Raw genomic sequence first — 22,945 nt, forward strand, 5'->3', positions numbered from 1 at the left:
AGAGCAAGCTGGGAGGATGGGACTGCATCACCTGCAGCTGGAATTGCACAATTCACCCCAAGGTGGAAATGGACCAGAACTGATCCAAGAGTGAAACTCCTGAGCCAGGGCCCATCCTGGGTGCAGCCAGGGCCGGGCTCTTGCAGTGCCCAAGGTGCATCCTTGGAAGGGCTTTTAATAAATCCCTGCTTTATTCCTTTAACCCTGCCCAGCCCCTGGACAGACCAGTGCCTGGGACAGACCCCTGCCACAAATGATGGCTGGACTGGGCTGTTTTCTTCCTGCTGGAGGCCAGGGCCAGTTCACAGCATTCCCAGGACATGGATTCCCACAGGGACACGCTCCCACCTCATGGCCCCCAACTCCCCTGCCACTCTCCCAGGCTTTCCTGTGCCTGAGCCACACATGCTGGCAGGGTGAGCGTCCCCAAAGCCACCCAGGCCTGTCGGCTCTGATGTCACTTAAGGGAGATGTCAACTTCCTGCCTCCCCATTTTCATTATTTACATTATTTACAGGCGCTGACAAATTCGCTTCTTCATGGAGCTGGGCCAAAAGCAGCAAAGGACTGCTCCTTGCCCCAGCTGAGGGCCCAGCACACAGGGAAGGCATTACAACTATGTAACCTGGGGTCACGTTTCACCCTGGACTCAATTACCAAGGGTTAAAAATGGAACAAGACTTTACTTTCCCATAGGAAAGTTGCTCTCTGTTGCTCAGCGGCCTCCTGACACTTCCACAGAAAGCAGCATCCTCCTCAGCTCTGCCTCAGAGGGAATTTCTCGGTGCTGGCAGCTCCCCAGCAGACAGCTCCTCTCCAGGCCACCCCATCCTGCTCACACAGAGCACCCCGGGGTGGCTGCTCCTGCTGTGGGGGGAGCCTTCACACCCCAGCAGCAAAAACAGCCAGAGCAGCACCGTCCTCTCGTGCAAAACCCCCTCTCACACAAACAGGCTCCGTGAGGGAGACGGGGATGATTTCTGCTGGGAAAGGGGATTCAGGGAAAAGGCCTCTCCAGAGGGTGGTGAGAGGCAGGGCCAGAGCTCCACGCTGACCGCAGGCTCCTGCCGGCATCCCAGCGGTGGGGATGTGAAAATCTGCGCTCCTGGAGCACTCCCAGCATCGTCACCAAGCCCTTCCCAGCCACCTTCACCCCGGAGCAGACGTGGCCCACGCCAGGCCCGTGTCCCACAGGGAGCACAAACACATGGGGTGTTCTGTGCATGGCCCTGCTCATTCACCCCCCACTGCTGCTCCTGCAGCAGACAGGGCTCCCCTAAAAGCTTCAAGGCAAAGTGACGTGAACGGGAGGAGAACCAAGGAGATGTTCCAGCAGCACAGCCCTGGGGAGCAGAGCAAGAAAATGCAGCAGCCCTCGGGCTGGGAGGGTTCCCAGCTGGGCTGGGGGACTCTGCATCTGCTCCTGCACACTGCCTGGGCAGAAAAAATTATCTGGGAGGAGAAGGAAGAGGCCAATCCACACTGATGAGTCTTGTTTGGAGGCCCTGCTGCTGTTCGCCAGTCCTCTTTAGCTCATGCAGCCACCTCGTCATGGAGCTCCACCCATGGGTAGCTGTGCCCCATGCCCACCTTGCCCACCACTCGTCACACTGTCCTAAAGCACAGCTGGACACTCAGTGAGTGTCCTGCTGCTCAGGGCTGGCACAATCCCTCCCTGCAGAGGTGCTGGGACACCCTCGTTGCCACCTGAACACCCCCAGGCACCACAGAGGAAGGAAGAGGTAGCACAGGGCTGTCCTGAGGAGGGTTTGGGGACCTGGCAGGGCTCCCTCAGGCTCCTCTTGGGCTGGGAAGGGCATCAGGAATACCTGATGATGATCATGATGATGATGATGATGATGATGATGATGATGATGATGCAGGATACCTGACAGGAACCCACAGGAAAGATGGAGAGGGACTTTTTACAAGAGCCTGGAGTGACAGGACAAGGGGAATGGTTCCAAACTGAGAGTGGGTTTAGATGGGATATTGGGGAAAAAATTCTTCCCTGTGAGGATGGTGAGGCCCTGGCAGAGGGTGCCCAGAGAAGCTGTGGCTGTCCCTGGATCCCTGGAAGTGTCCAAGGCCAGGCTGGACAGGGCTTGGAGCAACCTGGGACAGTGGAAGATTGGCAGGGGATTTGGAACTGGATGATCTTTAAGGTCCCTCCCAACCCAAACCATTCTGTGTTTCTATCTGGTTTTTCACAGAGATTTTTCTATGTTTCTATGTGGTTTTTCACAGGGGTTTTTCTGTTTCTATGTGGTTTTTACAGGGGAGGATGGAGCCAGGTCTCACTCGCTGAAGGGATCAGGTTACCAAGAGTTTTCATTGGGGTCACATCTCCAAAGAACCCAGCACCCAGCACAGGAGGGGTGTCAGCAAACCTGGTCCCCAGGGTGCAAACCCCAGCCTCCAGAACACTCCAGAAAAACCCAGCCAGCCCTGTCTATTCTCTCTCCCACACACACTGCAGCACATATCATTTGCACCACAGCAAGGGGAGAGATATACATCAATGATCCTCTTTCATTTCTCTTGCTGAAAGCTGCTGGCTGCAGGATCTGGCAGCCAGGGAGCTGTGCTACAGCTCCCAGAGCCGCTCCAAAGGGGAGCATCAGCTCCACACACGGCCCCATCCCTGCCCTCTGCCCTGTAGCAGACCAGCCTCATTTCTATAGCTCATTAAAGTGGGATAAAAGTAACCTTTAAAGGTTGCTTTCATGTGAAACAAGTCTAAAACCAAACAATGACTTGGCAAAGAGTGAATTGGATTTTTAGAAGCGATGCGTTTTACTGGAAATCTTATTTCTTTCCTCTTTTTTTTTTTTCCTCCCTTTTTTCTTCTTTTGAGCCTGATGGTGGATTATTTTTCCTTGACACAATCCCGCCTCCGCTGTGATAGATGACGGCACATTTAGCAGCGTTCAGCCAAAACTTTTTATCTCCATATGGAAGATGGATGGACGAGGACTCTGAAGCCCTCATCAATTCCTTCAAGAACAAAAAAGCATCCAGCCCAAACCCCCTCCCAGGTTTGTTTTAAAATACACAGAGCACATCCTATAAAGCTCCTTCCATCTGGCACCATTTTTCAGTGTTTGTGAAGCCAAAGGCAATGTGCACTGCTGGAGACCTCCAGCCACCTCCCTGGAAAACACGAGGGAGCTGCAGCTTGGATGGGCCAGCACTGCCTGCACCTTCCCTTCAGCCTGAGGAGATGTTCCCAGCTCTCTGAGCAGGGGTCACACACAGCTCCTTGAGGGCAGAGGCTGGAAAAGCCAGAGAAGAGCCAAGTGGCTTTTAGGAAAATATAAAAATAAAAAATAAAAATAGTAGGTCATCACTGCAGCCAGTCCTTCGTAGGAACGGATAGGGCAGGAGAGCCAGCCTGGATGGGCAAAGCAGAGCAGGAGATTGTGGAATTACAGAATGGTTTGGGTTGGAAGGGACCTTAAAGATCCTCTGTCCCCTGCCATGGGCAGGGACGCTTTTCACAAGCCAGGAATGAGGCCCTGGAGCAGCTCTGGGCTTTACAGGTTTCTCTCAGCATGGGTGACCTCCCTGCACCACCACACATCTGCTGAGGTGAGGGAGCAAGCAGCTGCTGCTCAGGACTCCAGGTGAGTCAAGGAAAATGGGAAATCCATCAGCATCAGAGCTCCTTCTCTCCTGTCTTTGCTTCTCACAAGAGATCAGGCACAAGCCTTTAAACAGCAGCCCTGAATGTGGGAATGCCACATCCCACAGGACCTGCTCCCAAATCCCTGACCACTCTCACAGCGCCCCTTCCCACCTGAACCAACAAGTCCAAAGAGCAGAGGTTTGGGGTGAGTTTCCCTGCAAGATGGTAGCAGAATTCCAGAGAAAAATTGCTGGGAGAGCAAAATCTGGGAGCAGGTAGGGCAGAAATGCCACCACAGGATGGACACAGGAGGTGGAGGGGGCTGAGAGCTGTCCACCTGTAAGGAAAACCTCATGGCCACGTCCTGGCATGGGGTGCAGCAGCAACAACCATCACACACAACAACACATGCACCACAGCACTCCTACACCTCATTAATTATGCCTGGGGCTCCCAACACAACATGCCAGAGAAGTTACCTAACCAGCAATAAAATCTCCTTTGGCCCCATCTCTGGTACAAAAGCCAGCACTCCTCTCATCTCATAAAATACAAAAAGCCCCCAGATGTTTATAAAACCCTGTTGGGCAGCTCAGTGCAAATGTTGTTTGCCACAGGGGACCAGGCCTGACCTCCAGCCAACAGGAGCTTTGCAGATGCTGTGGTGGGGCAGCAGGATGATCCTCCCCAGTGTCCTCAAGCCACCACCTCCTGTCACTCCAACCCACTGACCACAGCTGCTTCCAGTGCAAGCCCTGCTGTCCAGCAGGAGCAGCAGGCAGGAAGGAGTTTGGATTCAATGGGATTTTGGGAAGGAATTGTTCCCTGGCAGGGTGGGCAGGCCCCAGCACAGGTGCCCAGAGAAGCTGGGGCTGCTCCTTGATCTGTGGAAGTGTCCAAGACCAGGTTGGACAGGGCTTGGAGCAACCCTGGGCTAGTGGAAGGTGTCTCTGCCCATTGCAGGGGTGGAATTAAATTATCTTTAAGGTCCTTTCCAACCCAAACCATTCCATGCACTCTGACTGCACACATGGAAGGAGGAATACACGGGTCAGTGGGAAGATGACCCACAGAGACATCACAGCTGGGTTTTGTGCACCCACAGGGCTCCTGCTGGAGGCTGGACCTGCCCTGGGAGCCCTGCACGGGCTCAGGCATCCATGGAGGAGCTCCATGGGATCTCCCAGTGCCAAACACCCTCCCAGCTCAACAGCAGGGACCAGGCCAAGGAAACACAGAGTGTATTTATTGCTCCTAGGAAATGCTTTCATCTCCCCCCCCTCCTCCTCCATGTTCAATTCAAGAGAGCAGCAGTGAGCTCCAAAACGCTCTCTCAGCCATGGGAAGTGAACACACTGCTAGCTTGGACAGATCATTATCCCTTCATGCACGGGGCTGAGGAAGGGGGTGGCACTCTATAATGACGCTAATTAAGTCCTTAAGTGTCTTGGTAAAAAGCAGGTAAGGCTTCAGCAGAAGGCAGAATATTCCATTAGGGCAGGCTTCACCGTAGACACAATGCTGCATAATGGGATCCTGTAATTATGCCTGCACTGCAGAGACTTTTAAAAAAAGGAACCCTGTTTTACATTCTCAAATGCAAACAGCATGAAATGATGTTGCTTAGAAACCTTTACACTCCTACAGTGTGTGCAAAAAAGTTATTCCAGACATCTGTATTTAAAATAAAATTTAAAAACAATCCTACCGCACACACTCACATGGATCTTGGCTTCACGGTGAGTGATGAAGCCTATGAAATGTCAGAGGAAATTTAAATTAAAGAAAAAAACCTGACACATGCATTTGAAAAACTTGAGCAGCTTGTTAAGTCATTTCAGGTTATGTCTGGTACTGTTCCAGCTCACCCCTTCACACAGAGCTGCATCTCCCTGCATTGATGGTGCCATTTGTACCAATCCAGCCTGAGAGGCTCATCATTATTTCCCGAGTCATGCTGACCTCAAATACCTGGAAAACATTTTCTTTTCCAGAGAAGCCGCCCCCGGTTTCACTCCAGAGCAGGCACAAAGAGAGCAGAGCACTGTCCAGGTGCTGGAGCCACAGGAAAACCCCTTCAGCACAGAAAATGTGACCATTTCATGGATAAGTCACAGGCAGGGCACAAGACCCAAAACCCCACTGCTGCTGGCTGCTTCTCCAGGGCTCAGCCCAGGCTGAGAAGGGTGGAGGAACACCAAAATTTCCTACACCCAAGGTGCCACAGTCAGATCTGCAGCAGCCCATAAATAGCATTTTGCCAAGCATCATCCTGATCCTTCCTCCCGTAACCCAGCAGGTTCCACTTCCACGGAGCTGGCAGGGCCCAGCAGGGAAAGCTGTGCCTCAATCCCAGCAGGCAGGAGGGGATGGGGATCTGTCACCCAGCAAAGCAGGAGGGATCACCAGCTCTGCTCCGTGAAGCCAAACCCCCCAGCACTGCCTCCCCACCCTCTCCTCCTCCTCCTCTCTGAAAAGGTCACCCCTCTGTGCCTGGCAACGGGGAGCAGCGGGCACGGCTGAGGGATGTGTCACAGCTGCCACCACAAAGGCCAGCGCCAGGGATGTGACAGACCTGACACAGAGCCACGTGTCACAGCCAGGCACGGAGCTGGTGCCCTCTCCCCCATCCCAAACAGGTCTGCAGACATCCTTTTGTCACTCCCTGCTGCCAGAGGGGCACAGACACAGGGATGGAGCCTGTGTGCCCTCATCAGCAGAGAAAGGTGGATATCCCGAGGGGTGAGCAAAAGTGGAAATTCCTACTGGGAAAGTCTTTGCTGATGGGAGATGGGAACCAGCAGCTGTGCAGTGACCAGACTTGAGATTGTCTGAACCGTGCCAAGGAGCTGGAGCTGGGCCAGGGGAGGTTTGGGTTGGATTTTGGGAAAGGTTCTTCCCCCAGAGGGTGCTGGCACTGCCCAGGCTCCCCAGGGAATGGTCCCGGCCCCGAGGTTGCCAGAGCTCCAGGAGAGCTTGGACAGAGCTCCAGGGATGGAGCTGGGATTGTTGGGGGTCTGTGCAGGGCCAGGAGCTGCCCTGGATGATCCTGTGGGTCCCTTCCAACTCAGAAGATTCTATAATTCTATGAGCTCTACATGAGGCAACCTTTTTCAGCCCTGCTGGTACCTGCTCTCTGAGGCCTTTTGCAAGATTCCCTCAGTTCTCAAGATTACAGTGGCCAGAACACATTTGTCTCAAAATCACCCTTCAGAAATGCCACTTTTCCCTCTGTCCACCACAAGGAACCTCCTCACAAGAGCAGATTAACTGTTTTGACATTTTAAATGGCAGAGGAAGCACTTCCTCTGCACACAAATTTCTGCTGGCACCTGGAGAAGTCCATAGGCAGCATCACTGGGAATTCCAGCTCCCACACTTGGCTCCTGCAGGTGTTCCAGCTCCTGCCAGGGAGCTCTAACTGGTGGTGCAGGTATCTACAAGCTGCTTCACCCACAGATGCCAAGGATCCAAAACCGGAGCCTCGCTCTCCAAATTCCTTTGCACTGCTCTGGGGCAGGAAACGCTGCTCACACCTGGATGCAACAACTCCAGTTGAGCACTAAGACGCTTTAAATCCTTCTAGTAAAATAGGCATGAAAAGTGTGATCAAATGTGAGAATTTGTACATCATCCAGGAGGCAGATGCTGGCCAGCTTCTGAAGGCAAATTCCACACCTCACCCCGCTCAGGTCCGACTGGAGCCAGCTTCAGGAACACATCCTTCCTGAGGGAATGTGCACAGGGCAGCACAGCCCTCCTCTGCCAGCTGCTCCCCTCCCACTGGGGCAGGACACAACCTCTGCACAGACACATTTTTCTTCTGTCTTTGCTGCTATAAATAATCGACGTGAGCGGGGTGGCTCAGCCCGTCCTCGCCGTCACCGTGGGGTGAAGTCTGGATGAGATGGAATGCAATTCCATGGGCAGGGTGCTGCTGCTCTCCCAGAGAGTGTGTGGGATGTGGGAGCACAGGCAGGGGCTGTGCTGCCCCTCAGAGACACGCTGTGCTAAAGGGCAGGACACCGAGAGAACGAACTGATGGAGCCTCCAGCGAGTGGGAGGGAACAGGCACAGGGATGGAAAATGGAGATAAGGAGCTGGGTGTCCCCATGTGAGAAGCTGGAAATCCTGTGAGCTTTGAAATAATGAGAGAATGTTCAACCCATTCTAGCCCTGTGACATCAGTCATCTCCATCCTGGTATCTGCAACCACCTGAAAACTCAGCGTGTGCTCCCCAGACCTTCTGCTCACTATCAAATCCCAGCAGCTACAAAAAAGTTATTTTTCCTAATGGTGAGACCAAACAGTTAAAGGACAAGCCCAAAGCCTGAAAGATAACACTGCCAAATAAAACATCCTGGCAACTTCTGCCCATGGCTCCAGAACAAAGCTCAGAACAGCAAGGAGGTCCCGTTCCCCCGTGTGCTTCTCATTTGAGGGGCCAGAACACATCTGATTTCTGATGGATAACTCAGCAAAGTACAGGTTCCATCTGGCTGCCCTCTCCATGGATAATGGATATTTTACAGGAGGGGAACAGCCAAGAGAAATAAAGCAAAAGCCTAAAATTGCTCTTAGAGATGGGAAGTCAGACAAGCAGCACCTGCAGAGCCCACGGGATCTCTTCACCTCCCACCCCAAGAACCCAGGACTGTAAAACCTTTGAAGCTATTTCTGTTGTGCCTTTAAAAAAGAAAACAATTCCAAAGGCTCAATTCACCCCCCACAGCAATGCAGAACATTCCCAGAAAGAGTTAAACACAGGAAACCTGTTGATTAATTTACAGGCAACAAGCTGCACTAATAAAGCCCCAGGGACCTTAATCAAGCTGTTTGCTGGTTGCCAGACCAAGGCAGGAAGATGGGCAGAGCTGTCAGGATGGATTAGCGTTTGCCCACTGGCAACACCGCTCCTGAATGGGAGAAAGAGGGGGAGAAACACACACAGAAAGGTCTTTTCCAGCCTGAACCATTCCATGATTCTCTGGAGGGGAAATGATGTGCCCGGAGCAGTCTGAGGTTGGATGGCTCTGGAGCTCCCAGCCTACACAGGGGATGGGTTTGTGTCTTGGGTTTTACTCCCATTGTTTGCAATTCCTTCCAAAAAGCCAGGAAGGAGCTGTTTCTTTTTATTTTATTTTATTTTTTTTTCCTTTAAAAAGATCCTGTCCTTTTCCATTCAATTTCCTGGCCCCCTCTTCTTCTCATATTCCAGGAGAGCTGAATGAAATAAAGTTGTTTATAACTGACCCCATTTTGAAGGGTTTGGGTGACACACATTGGGGTCAGGACGTTTTGCAAATTCAGCTGAAGCTGAAAAGGGACAATTTCCTTTCATTGTGACAGCAAGGCTCTGCTCAGGTACCTTTTTCTCTCTGAACCATTTGCAGTTCTGACCATGGGGTTAACGCAGAAGAATCCAAACAAACCCTCTGCTTTCTCATCCTTTAAGCAACACCAAGGAACCCAAGTGGAACCAGTGCTGGAATAAATCAGAATTACAGATCTGAACTCTGATTATCTGCAGGGAAACTTTTTACCCTTTAAGTAACTAAACTTTAGTTAACCTGGCAGTTCTTTTCCTTTTTCTACATGCTGCCAGGAAGCCTCTGCCTTGGGGTTCCAGTTTAACAGGCTGTGTGGCCAAGAGGATGTGGAGAGCTTGTAAAACACCTGATTCCACACAGGAACCAGCAGAAAAGGCCAAAAGATTGATTTTATTTTGCTAAAGCTTAACAGACCAAAACAAAGGAGCAGAGAGTTGCTCAGCTGTGAGTCTTGCTCACATCAGGTATGTTTGAACAAGGCCATTTCCCCCCAGCAGCTTTCTGCTGTTCCAGCCAGCAGGAATGAAATATCCCGTGGGAATTCCTGCAGCTGAGTGCTACAGATCCACTCAGCACAGCTCTGATATTTTACACCAGCCAAAGATCACCTTCTCCTGCATTTACAGCTCCCCTGAACATCACAAGGGAGACACAAGCTGGATGTTGACACCTCAAGACTTGCACCCAAGAGGGGATGGAGAGCATGGTGAGCACTGAGAAAATGCAAATGCAGCTGAGGATTAGCAAAAGCAATTATGAAAAACAAGTAGTGGAAATAATGATTCACCAGGAGTTGAATCAGATGTGCAGCCCAGTCCTGCACTCGGATTTGGTGATGGCAGGGAGGATTCTAGGCCTGCAGAAATCATTTTAAAAGCTATTTAAATGCACAGAAGGCACAGTGATAGTTTTGCAACACTACATTTTTGTCTACCCTGCTACCTTTCAGACAGACCTTGGAGAAGGTCTGTGGCATCCTTCTCACTCCACAAACACCCCTTTCCTAACCAAAACTTTGAGTCAAGGAGAAACATTGCAAAACACAAATGCCAGATGGGAAGAGCTGTGTGAAAGTTTGCATCAGGCTGAGTGGTACAAATCAACCACAAATACAGCAGCACACAATATTCCCCAGCAGAGCACTCCAATGTTCTTCAGAGAGCACTGACAGTGTCATGGAATCCCCATGAACAGCTGGGGAACGTGGGGAAACACAAATGCACGACCTTGCTCAAGGTGAAGAGCTCTTCTCCCTGCTCTGAAGAGGGCACTGGGTCCTCTCAGCCACTCCCTGCTCTTCCTGGCGAGGGAATGCTCCAGGCATCACCCCAAGCACAGCCAAATTCCACAACAGCTCCAGCTGCGGGATTTTCTCTGGGCAGAGACAGCAACACCAGGCCTGGAGAGACCCCAGTAACCAGGAACACCCTCTGATGAGGCAATATTTCCTTTGCTCTCACTGGGAACAGAGCTGAAGCTGGAAAAAGGCTGGCACAGAACCCTGATGGTGGCTGAGGACCATCAAACCTGGGTTAGTTCTTGTCACACCAAGCAAGCAAAATGACCTGGCTCCGTTCATGTCAGCTCTCCATCTGCAAAGCTTCAGGTTAAAACATTACAACTACAGAATAAAGTCAAGTGTCAAGTGAGTCACAACCATAAAGATGAAATAAGAAAGCTCGACTCGAGTCCCTCCATCCCACTCCAGGCTCAGCAGCCAAGACTTTCCCCCATCAGCTGCAAACCTCCTGCCTTGCCAGTGAAATCACAAGCAAAAAGCCAATAGAGCTTTTTTTTTTTATCCCTGCAGTGTTCAAAGCCTGTGCAGCAGTTGGATTCCCACAGGCTGTGATTTCAGCACCCCTCAGACATCCCAAAGCTCTGCCAGGAACCTGTTAACACCACACTGACACTCAGCACCTGCCTGGGCCAGCCCTGCCAGACCCTTCCCAAGGGCTGGCCATGGTTCCTGGTGCTCTGTCCTGAGCTGGGAGAGCTCCTGGGGAAGGCTTGGACACAGGGACTCCGATTTTTGAGGTGGGTGAGCTGCCCTGAGGGACAAACATGGGCCCAAACAACACAGAAGGATTTTCTGTCACAAAGAGGCTGCTGAGGTTACACTGATGAGCAAATGGCACCAAAACTTGGCTCCCTCACCAGCCTCTCTTCCCTTTGACAGAGTTAAGGGTCTAAGCAGGGTCTCAGACAGCTTCTAATCCATGTTTGCACTCCCCTGGGTGCAAAGCTGCCAGGGAGAACCTCTGGGAAGAAAAGAAAGACCATCCTCCAGGGGATTCGTCCAGAGCAGGTTCAGTATCAGTCACCAGCACCCAAATCTCCCAGTCCAACCAGTGCAGAGTCCCTGTCACGGCCACACAGCTTCTGGCTGCTGGTAAAAACATCCAGCTTTGCCCTTGGGCTGCCCCAGTCCCCTCCTGTGGTCACTTTCTCTGCTGGCACTGTGTCCCCAGGGCTGTGGGGAAAGGCAGAACTGACCCCACTCCAGTTCCATCTCTGCTTAATGGTCCCAAAGGTCCTGGGACAAAACCCCAGGAAAGCCCCTGGAGGAAAAGCCTGGCAAAGCCAAGAGTGACTCAGTGGCAACAACTGGAATGCAATTTCCCAGCAGAAAGGCAGAACCCAGGCTGTCCATCATAGGACAGATAAAGACGATTCAGGGAAGACAAAAATCAGCAGGGAAAGGGATGAATGAAAGTGTTCAGAACTCAGACCACACAAAAAAAGTAAATAGACAAAATACCCGTATTTTTTCCTCACTTACTGTAGCAGAAAAATGATGTGAAAATAAAGAATATAATCTTCCTGAAGCCACTGGAGCATGACTATAAATTACAGCTGGAAACAAAATCAAACCTGGAAATCACTTGCAGGAGAATTTCAGATGACTCTGTGGGTCACCTCCATCTCCAGCAGTTACAGAAGGGAAAAGAAAGGTGCAGAGGAACTAAATTATTTATGTCAGTCAAGCTTATCTGTCAGAGGGATACACCTTTCCTACCACAGCACATTTCTGGGATTAATGATCAGGCACTATCTGGAGCCGGGCAGAAGAAATAAAAATGAAGAGATTTGGTTATTGGGGAAGGAAAAAAAAAAAAGATGTATTACCCAGCTCAGCTAACAAACACTGGAGTTCAGAGGAATATCTCCCTGAACCAGAAAAATGATACTTTATGATAACTAAAAAATTAAGCACTGAAGGATAGCAAGAACAAGAGCTCTGCTGAAAAGTGCATCCAGGAATGACAGCGGTGCCAATTAAGATGCTAATTAAAAGCAGAGCACTTTCCCATCTGGGGAGACCAGAGGGTGGGCTTGGCCTGAAGCAGTGTCAGTGGGAAAGGGGCTGGGTGGGTGAAGGAGGTGCCAGAGTGGCAGCAGAGGTTTGTGCCTGGTTTGCTGAGGCCCCTCACGAGGCTGCCAGAGAGTCCCAGGAAATGGAAAAGCAGCAAAGGACTCAGGCAGGGAACAGGAGAAATAACCCAGGAGTTTCATCAGGGCAGTTCCCTCACCCCAAAACACCAGCTCCCCAGGGAGAGCACAGTTTAATCAACCCAGGAAACAGGTTGAGTGAGCAGGGGTTAAAATTCCCTCTTTTATACAAATTATTCCTGAAGGAAAGCTGAGAGAAGCTCAGAGGAGCAGCTGTGGGTGGTGGTGGCTGTTGCTGCCACCTTGGTTCACCCACCAGCATGGGCAGCACCCACACCCTGTGTGGGCCCAAAAATGGGTGAGAGCAAACTGGAAATCAGCTCAGAGATGTGGAATAAGGCTTGGGAGCCATGCAGGGCCTCAAAGTGATGAAAAGAAAGCACTGACCTTAAAAAGGCAGAGCAAGGAGGTGACAGAGACCCAGGTTTCTCCTCTCTGAGAAAGTTACCGAAGTTTTTACTTCAGTAAAAAACTAGGTTTAAACTTTACTAAGTTTTTACTAAGAAAAAAAAAAATGTTGTTGATAGACTGAAATGAAGGTTTGGAAAGTTAGCATTTGCCAAAGTCTGTGTTGGGTAATCCTAACTCAGCATTCCTGGATGCTCCTCCTCTCCAGGACACAGAGCAGGTGTCTGTAAGGAGTGGGAGAAAAAGCTGCATTTAAGGGCAACCATTGTGTGTTTATCTTTGCAGCCTTCCAGAATGTTTATTTTGGTTTGGGTGTGGACAGACTTGTTGGAGGAAATGATTGTAAAGACACCACATAATTACACAAAAGCACATTGTGTGGCAATAATCCTCCCATGAAATCCATCCCTGGCTGAGCCATCACTGCAGGGCTCCCACACAAACCTCAAAGGCTCAGCCCAGCCTGGTGGGTTTTGGTGGCACTGAGGGACACCTGGCTTAGCACAGGTCCCCTGCAAGCAGCTGAGCCCAGAGAGTGACAGGAAATCCTCAAGAGCACCAGCTGTGGTCACATCTCCATCAGGAGGGTGGGCAGAGCCACCAGCAAGGAGGAGGTGACACCTTCCCTGCCGTGCCCACAACCCCAAAAGGGCAGGAAAGCCCACAGGGATAGCTGTCCTCAGGCACAACAGGGCTGAAGAGCCAGGAGAAGGTGCTGGAATCTGCCCCTGGCCAGCAGCCAGACTGCTCAATTATCCAAATAACGGGATGATCCCGCATTAGAGGAGATGCTGATAACGAGATTTCCATAAGCACTCCCAGGGCATTTTGCTGCTGCCCTTAGGATGGTCTCAAAAGGATTTGAGAGGCAGGGATACATTATTCCACCTGGAACTTTTCCCCACAGGCTTCCACCATCCCCTGGAGCATCTGAGACTGCCAAGGTTTGGGTCCATGGGAAAGGATTCCTGCAGCACCACCAGGGCCTAAGGAAAGCTCCTCCCAAACCACTTCACTGTGAAAAAGGTGGGTGGGGGAGAAGGCAAAGGGTCATTTTTGGTTTCCACTGGCACCAATTACGCCTCTGGCACGTTTATGGAATTTTTATTTTTTTTTTTCCATCATCAAGATAGTGAGGTTGGGCTTTTTATTTTTAAATAAACAAAGGCTGTAATGGGCAGTCTGTGCTGGGGCATGTCTGGAGCCTCCAGCTTATCAGAGCCATCACAGGACACGGAATTTTTGTTCATTTTATCTGGGGGAAAAACAAAAAAAAAAGAAATAATTGAAGCCCACAGCCCAAAGGGGTGGAAGGGAGGTCTCCCTTCTCTCCAGCAGATCCTGGGTTTAGCAAGCCAGCTTTGACTGGAGGCCACGAGGGAGCAGACACAGCAATTAACAACCAAACAGCTGCTGCTGCCACCTCCAGCTCTGCTGGGACTCCAGCACTGGCAAGCAATTAAAAGTTCGCATCAAAGCCATCTCCAGAGGCACATTTATAGTCCTGAGAATGGCCCCTGCCCAAAGACACAGCCCAGGGTCAGATTTCAGTCCTTACCTCACGCTCTGAAGTCCTTGGCTGGTTTCATGGCCAGCCTGGGGCTCCCTGGAGCCAAGCCCTGGTCAGATCTGGTGGCACCCAGGGACAAAAGCGGCTCAGGGTCCCCCCATGGAGCAGGCAGGGATGCAGAGAAGGGCACCCCAAGCTGTGTCTGCTTTGCCTCTCCCAGCCTCACTCCCCCATTTACACATTACTGGGGGAGCAAAGGTACTTGACAGCTGCAAAAAAGCAGATAATTCTGCCTGCCATGCCTGTGTTTATGCAAAAGCCGCTGGTTTATGAGGAACAGCTTAGTCAAAGCACACAAAGAAACACCCTGCAATATTTTTTGGAGAGGGTTGGTTTTTGTTGGTTGTTTGGTTTCTTTTTTATTGCTTCGAGAAGCAAAAGGTTAGCTACAGAAATAGAGAGAACAAAGCAGCTTAACAAACAACTGCTTCTTGTTTTTCTTATTCTGCACAGCCTCTCCCAAACCCTGCTCAGCTCCACACACCCAGTGCAGACCCAGCAAGGAGAACCCAGAGCCTCCAAAAACATTCAAGGGAAGGGGCAAAGCCTCCCTGGGGACTTGTCACAGCCAGGGCAGCTCGGTTTGGGTTTGTTTCTCCACATCAGCACGAGGGGAATGAGAGAAGTGGGAGATCCTCCCTCCAGCCCCAGCAGTTCCTCCTGACACCAAAAAACTTCAGCAGCCACGTGGCACAAGTGCTGCTCTGATCCTGCCACAGGTTTGATGCAGGGTATCGAGTAAAGCTGGATTTGGCATCCCCTGCTATCAGCAGGAGCCCTGGAGCATCCTAAAATCAGCCTGGAATGCTCTGGCCATAGCAGAGATCCAGCTCAGCCCCCAGCTGTGACAATCCAGGCCATTCCCAAGGGACAGGGACCAGGCAGCTCCCCTGGTCACCTCCCACAGCAGGAAATGCTGGGGTTATTGTTGCCCTGTGGCATTTAACAGGGTTGTTTGTCTCAGCCCCATTAACCTTCAGCAAATTAAAGATATAAATCATAAATTAGTAGCAGGCTCTGAGTAACCTGTTTTCCCAGTTTCCAACACTGTCCCCAAAACAAACCACATTATAAGAGAGAACAGAACTGTCCCTGCAGCATCCCACCACCTTTAGCTCCTGCCTGCAAGAGGACAGGAGAGGAGAAGAAGGCTCCACATCTCCCAAAATTCGAGGAGTTTTTCCTGGCCAAATGAAGGGAATGGCTTTGTGGATGGCCCAAAACGCTGGCTGGAACCACATCCCTTGGGAATGGCTGTGCTCCAGAGCCATCCCTGGACGCAGCTGAGGCTGGGAGGGCTGTGTTCCTTCAGAGGGTTTGCAGGTTGATGGTTTGGATTTATTGGCACGGGAGTGCCCCACGCAGGAGAAGAGATGCACACACATTTCTGGGAGTTGGCTTCTCCCACTCCCAGGGCTCGAGCGAAAAACAAAACAGGTTTGACAGAGAACAAATTAATTCAGCATGAAGGAGCTCTGAAAAAATAAAAAATTATCTTTGACACACGAAAAACAGATAAATCCTCACAGACGATTACTTTAACAAGGCCAAACATCCATCACAACGCTGCAGAAAGGAGGCACAGAAAAAGGCTTTCAGATGGATGTGATGTTTTTATACCCACAGGCACAGTTCAGAGATGACAGCAGGGATTTTAGCCAGGACTCCTGAATTGCCTCAAGATTTGGGGGATTGCTGCATCCAGAGGAGAAACCCCCCACCCACAGCAGGTGAGCTCCAGGTAAGCTGTGGCAGCTCAGGCCTCAGTTTCCCCTTCACACTCCAAGACAGTGGGGCAGCCCCAGAGCTGGGGGCTCTCCCAAGCCCTTGTCCTGTTATCCAGTGTGATATTTGTGTTGTGCCCTGAAAGCAGGCACAGCAATCTGGGTGTTGTGGACACCGTTCCCATCCCCAGCTTTCCTGAGCCCAGTGCTGGGAGCACAGCCCGAGGCCCTACAGACCCCAATAACTTCCCAACCCTCCCTTGTCATGCTCTGCCTTCTTGGCTTTGCTGGCCTAAGATTTCATCCTTGAGGGGCACATCAGAGCTACTTTTCAAACACACACACTTCAGCCTTTGGAAAGTGCACAAGTCCCTCCAAAAAAAGAGACAACAAAAAACTCATCTGCCCCATCTCCTCAGTAAATCTCTACTGGTTTTTCTTTGTATGGGCTCCTTTAGGATCCCAAAATCCTGCTCAGTTTTCAGGCTGCAGCAGACCCTCCCCAGCTTGTGCAGCTCCAGAATGCAGGCAGGTTCCCCATCTCCCACCAGTGCAGCACAGCCCTGCTGGATGTCACCTCCAGCACATCTCTCTGTGCTCTCCTTTCCTCCTGGGCCATTTCCAGCCTCCCTCCCATGCCCTGGCCTCCCAACCAACCTGCAGCAAGCAGTTCCCTTCAGTTCAGCGAGTGCTTTTATTGTGTTCCTCCCCGTGCCAGAACAAACACGTCCCAGGTTAGCATCCTCTGAGGGTTTTGGAGCTGCTTTCGAGCTGGGGAGCACTTTGTGACACCTCACATTTACATTTATGGCTCTCCAAACGTTTTACATAGATACTCCTGGCCTCCTTATCCACCCAAGGACACTGAAGGGTAAAAGATCCAAGATTCAAGCAGCAAGACAGAGCAGAGCCATGAAGGGAAGATAATGCCTCAATTTCAGAGCAAAAAGAGCAGCCAGGCATGGGCCAGACTGGTTATTCTGCTCTATAACTGCATCCACTGCCTGTTTATGACACCCCTCATTGCTTTACAGAAATCCAAGTTAACCTGCTGAGCCCAAAGCCAGGCGTGCCCCACGGCTGACCTTTGTGTGTGTTCCAAATCGGAGTGCACATTGTATTTCCCCGGCCTCTCGTCCGTGTTTTGCACACACACAATGACACAAAAGAGGCAGAGCCCGCCAGCCAAGCCCTGCAAAGAAGGTGGCTTTAAATAGCCCCTTTGTCTTGCTTTTCCTTGCTGAAATATTGCACATTATTTACAACCCAGTTTTAGTTTTATCAGGGACCCAGAAATAGAGACAATGGAGGGCTGGGTGAGTTTTTGGATCATTTTAAGGCCTGAAGTTTCTCATTTCTCTCTACTCTCACCCCCCACTGCAGGATTTGTAGCTGTAGCCCAGGAACCATTCCCTGAGGGGTTCTCAGACCCACAGGAGTGATCCCAGCCAGGAGGGCAAGAGGTGCCCTGAGAAGAGGGGATGTGTGGGAGAAACCTCACCTCTGCAAACTGAGGGCAGAACTCTAAAAGCAAATCTTCTGTCCTCGATGGGGAAAAAGTCAGCAGCTTCAGCAGACTCTGGGCTGGTACCCAGATGAGGTCAGAAATTAAAAGGTGTCTTGACACTAAATTAATGGGCAAACTGTCAAGAGAGCAACAGGAGTTATAAACATTTATGTTCCAGTTCAAGGCAGGAGCAGGCACTTAGAACTGCGTGGTTTGAGTGCCAAACATGAAAACTGGAGTCCTTTCTGCTCAGGGCATATGGATGCTCCTTTTTAGGTGTGTGCAGCAGCCTCATGGATGATAAAATGCTTGGCCCTAGTGAAGAGCCCCGAAAAAGGGTGTCAGGGGTGACCTAATGGGAACATTAGACATTCCCAGCTCTCCTCAGGGCTGTGATCACTGTGAATCCCCCTCCTCAGCACAGCCCCCTGCCCTGGGATGTTTGTATCAGAGTGAGCACTTTGTGTTTATCCCAAAGCAATGCAAAGGTGCCTCCAGCAAACCAAAATTCATCCACATCTGCCAAAAAAAAGCATCACCACTAAGTATCATCTTTTCCTGAGCAACAGGATGAGCTTTAAGGTCCCTTCCAACCCAAAACCATTCTGGGATTCCACCAGATGAGGCTGCAGGGAATCCCCCACAGCCAAACCTCTGGGATGATTTCACCCTGTGCATTGAGAAGAGAACACAGCCCTTACTCTCTGACCACCTTCATGATAAATCCACATAAATACTGTCAGTAAAAACCCAGCTGAGACCACCTGGATCCCCAGGTGAGCCGAGCTTGGCTCAGCCCCCAGCGCTTTGGGGAGCAGAACTGCAGCAGCAATTTGTTAATGAGAGAACAAACTCTGCGGTGTGAAACCCAAAGTGTCCCTGAGCAAACCGGGAGGGGAACGTGCTGCTTTCCCCAGAGCTGCCCCTGTGTGTGCAGATTAACTGTGGGTGTGAATCCATGTGGGAAATTCACTGTGGTATGGAATATTCTGAGTACAGTGGCTCAGGGTAAGGGGCACAGCAGTGAAGACAAAACACGAGTTGAGAATTTCCCAGCTGCAGGAATCAGGATCCCAACCAAAGCTGGCACTTGAATGTGTCCCATGGCTGGGCTCGGGGCTGGGCTCGGGGCCGGGCTCAGCTGAGCCGGGCTCAGCGCTGGATCCATGGGAATCCTTTCCTGAGGCTCTGGCGCCATCTAAGCCCAGAATTGGAATCCTTCATCCTCAGCTGCCGTTCAGAGCGGAGGGAAAGCAAAACAGTGCGAACACAAACTCCTCTTGCCTCTCCAGCCCAGGGGCTGTCGGAAAACTTCCTACAGAAGGAGAAATCTGGGAGCGAAGAGCCGGGAGAAGCCCAGGAACGACACTGTGGGAGAAAGCCAAGCCCTGAGGAAGGTGAGATGCAGCAAGGAGTGACCCAGCACAGCTGTCCGTGTGCTCTGTGCTGTCCTGAACACTCCCAGCACTGCAATTCTTACACTCCCAGACCATCAGCAGAGTTCAGTCAGGGAATGATTGTCTAATACAGCCATAAGTCCACTTGCACTATGCAAAGAAACCTTTCAGCGACTTTTGACCTTGTTGAACTGCACAAGGTGCAAATAATGCAGAGTTTCTCCTCCACTGAGAGAGTTCCTGATTGTTCAAGAGTGAGAAGTCACCCTCAGCTGTGTCCCTGGCCGAGCTTTGCTCTCCTGGGACCAGCTGCTGCACGGTTATTTGCTTTTCTTTTGATCCCTTAAACAACCAACTTCACAGTGTCCTTTTCCTGGCATTTATTCAGCCTTTTTTTTTTTATTATCTTTTCCCGGTGAGTTCCAGAGTAGCAGGGCTGACTTTTAATCCTGGGCTGCCCTCCAGAGCCAGTGTCCACCCTGGAGCCCCACTGCCCCCTGAGCCAGGGCACATGGGGACCTGCAAGCTCATTAAAATAGACATATACATCAATATTCCTAAATTAAGAACCCTCGAGCCTCAGTGACAACTCCAGCTTTAAGGATTTACTGATTTTACAATCCCACATTCCTGCTTTCCACCCAAACACTGATAATTTTTTTTTTTTTTAGTCCTTGACAGTTAATTCCATCTCGGTTCAAGTTCTCCTGTCCAATATTAGAAATGTCATCAAATGCATTTATTTACCTTCACTGTTAAGCAAACGGGAGCAGTAGCAGCTGTTGACACAATGTATTATTGAGGTCTGACTTACCTACCAGTTCATTAACTTCCAAAATGTTATCTCCAACTCTGTTTTGCAGAACTGGCTTTATAATCCAAGACTGGATATTTGGATTTCAAAACAAAAACCAACATCAGGGAACAGTTATTCATCAGTCAGAAATAATCTTGCGTTACCTAGCAAACATGTAAATCTGATGGGGGCTGACCACCCTGAAACCAAACCCAGCTGAAGCAGCTCCTGGGAAAGAGAAATACAAGAAATGAGAGAATAACCCACTACAGCAGGGTTTAAAAAGCACTCAAAGCACTCATTTGTTGGGAAGAGCCAGCTCTGAACCCCCTGGGGGTTTAGTAAAACCCCACAGCACAGCAGAGACCCTTCCTTGAGGTACCCACAGCCCTGAGCCCAGGGGTGTTCCACACACCTGAGAGCAGCAGCCAGTGGGAAACAGAGATCAGGAGTTATTTGTTTTGGTCCCTTCTTTTGGTTTTGGGGTTTTTTTCTGTCTATTTTCTGCCCAGTTCCTGTGGAGTATTTGCTGCAGGTGCAGACACCCCAGTCTCACTTTGCACTGACCCACATTCCTTTTTCTCCTGCTGTAGCATCACTGGCCTGCTCTGGATTTCTGCCAGTGAATTCACCACTCAGGGCAGTGCAACCTCCTGCTCCAAAGGTTCCTGGCACAGCTCCAGAGGGACTTTTCCCTCCCCTCCACAGCACACACACACCTGTAGGGAGGCTCAGGCAGGAGCATCCAGCAGTGCAGCTTCACCCCTCTGCACATCACACTGCTGAACTCACACGCCAGGTAAATGACAACACCAGCAAAACATATTTTTGAGGAAAACAAACCTAAGGACTTGGTGAGACAAGTCACTAAATCACGCTGTAAATGCCTAAAAAAAATTGATCACATTTCTGGCGTTGAGAACCGGGTGGGAAGAATGACAACGCTTTCTTGAAAACTGAAACTGCAGCAGGTCACTCGCATCAAATAAAAACAAACCAAACAACCCATCCTTCTGCAGTTTTTACAAATCCCAAAGGCCCCAGGCCAAGGAGAGGTTAACAAGAAACAAGTTAAGGCTTGCAGAACCTCAGTGCTCTACAGGAACAGCAGTAACCACGGCGCTGCTTCGCGTTATCCCGCACGTTACTCAATGCTTTTCTTATTCCCACCCAGGATTATTTGTATTCCAGAGCGCTGGCATCTTGTGCCGGTTGGCTGAGCTCAGTTATCAGCTCCCTTCAAATCCAGCCAACCAGGCTGGCGGCTGTTGGACTTCTTGGACACGAGAAAAAAAAAAACAAGGCATAAAAGGCAACAAGAACCTGACACCCGGCGGCTCAGCCAGCGCCAAGGCATTCGCTTTCCCAGATCTGTTCTCCCGGCCCTGGAGCTGGGATTGGCAGGCGATTTTGGAGCGCAGGACTTTGAATTCCGGCGGGTGGATTTGGCAGGGCTGCTGCGCGGGCAGCAGCTGCGAGGGATGAAAGTACATTCACGGCCTCAGCTCTGCTTTGGCAGGGGGAGAAAAAGCCCCCAAACCCTCTCGGGGGTACCTGGGGCGGTCCCAGCACAGGTGGGCAGAGCAGGACCTGCGGTACCTGCGCTGAGCGCTGACATGTCACCTGGTGCCACCTGCCACCTCCCTCCGGGGCGCATCTCCCCACGCCGAGCGGGTGTGAACAGAACCCACCCGGGTTTTGTTGAGCCCCGGGCTGAGTGTGTCCCATCCCCAAGGAGAGCAGGACCCACCGGACCCACCGGACCCACCGGACCCACCGGGCCGCACTCACCGGGGGCGGCGGCGCCGCGCGGGACGGACTCGGCGTTGCCCATGGGCGGACGGAGCGGGGTCGGGAGGCTCGGGGAGGCTCCGGGAGGTTCGGGAAGGCTCAGGAAGGAGCAGTGCGGGTCTCAGGACAGCCGGGCAGCTCCGCGCTCTCGCCGCGATTCGAAGCTGCCGCTCCGCCCCGCCCCGAGCCCGCAGCTCCAACCGCGGCCGCGGGCGGGACACGGGCGGAGCGCACCGGCACCGCAGCTCATAGGCTCGGAACGGCCCGGCTCCGGCCGAACACGGCCCTGCACGGCTCCCTGGGGTCGGCTGGACTCGGCCGTGGGAGGAGGTGTCCATCCCGATGTCATCCGGCCATCCCCAGTGTCCCCGTCCCTGCGCTCATCCTGTGCCCGCACAGGGAACGCTGGATTAACCCAGGGCTCTCTCCACGCTCCCTGACCAGGCAGAATTGTTTCCTTTCCTAAAACACAGCCCCGCAGACCCCTTGATGTCACCTGTCCTAGGAAAGGTCAGGAGTCAATGCCACAGAACGGGATGAGGATTCCTTCCCTATCCCGAGCAGCGTGTGGTCCTCTCATGCCACAGAGCAGGGAGATTTCCAGCTGGGATGAGTCCTACTGCCTTCTGTTCCCCATTATCTCATTTACTCTTCTATTTGGCATGGGACTGATGTGGACTTTGAAGGAAGTAAAAGAGCAAATTAGAAGGTTTGGAATTCCAAAGTGTTTCTACTGTTGCAGCAGCCCAGCCACGCCTGGGAATGACAGAAAGAAGGAAAATGACAGTGGGGAGGCCACCATTTGTCCCTGTGCCGGTCTCCTCCTCCACATCTGCATCCAGAACATCATTACTGGTGCCAGCAGCTTTGAGTTGCTGAAATAGAGATGAAAACACGTCCTGCCCTAAAAACCATGGACAAAATAACGGGAACATGATGTGCAGACAAGGGTACTCCTGCTCAGAGCCTGGGAAAGGGCTGAGTCCAGCAGAAAAAGGAACCACGATGCTTTTGCAGGAGCACTGCTGCCTTCCCAGTGCCCACACCACACAGCAGGGGATGGGCTGGGGAAGGGATGTCCCGCTCTAGTGAGGGCAGGGGGTGACAGTGACATGTGGACACTCCTCACCAGCTGCTAATGCACTTCTGATCTCCTCCCCCAGCTACGAGCTCTGTGACAAGCCTTGAGCGACCTTCAGAGCCGCCTCCTGAGCTGACAGTGCTGTCCTCACACATGGCCATGGATTGTCCCTCATGGCCAGGTTTGGGGGTGTTAGTGTGGCTTGGGTTTGTGATAATAACCCTGGAACAAAAATCCCAGTCCAGCACAGCCTGGAGGA

The 22,945-nt window shown here is 51.5% G+C and overlaps 1 protein-coding gene across 1 annotated transcript in view; it reads right to left on the reverse strand.

Annotated features, from left to right (window-relative positions):
* Nucleotides 1–21,648, reverse strand: part of NEURL1B (neuralized E3 ubiquitin protein ligase 1B) — a 112,817-nt gene extending 91,169 nt beyond the window's left edge. The window contains exons 1-2 of the mRNA XM_033517772.1: nucleotides 21,565–21,648; nucleotides 21,143–21,286 (exon numbers count right to left, since the gene is read on the reverse strand). Of these exons, the coding sequence (XP_033373663.1) occupies nucleotides 21,143–21,286; nucleotides 21,565–21,648 (228 nt within the window). The remainder of the gene's footprint in view (nucleotides 1–21,142; nucleotides 21,287–21,564) is intronic.
* Between the last annotated feature and the right edge of the window lie 1,297 nt (nucleotides 21,649–22,945).

This window comes from Parus major, chromosome 13, assembly GCF_001522545.3.
Source record: "Parus major isolate Abel chromosome 13, Parus_major1.1, whole genome shotgun sequence".
In the NCBI taxonomy this organism is placed as follows: domain Eukaryota; kingdom Metazoa; phylum Chordata; class Aves; order Passeriformes; family Paridae; genus Parus; species Parus major.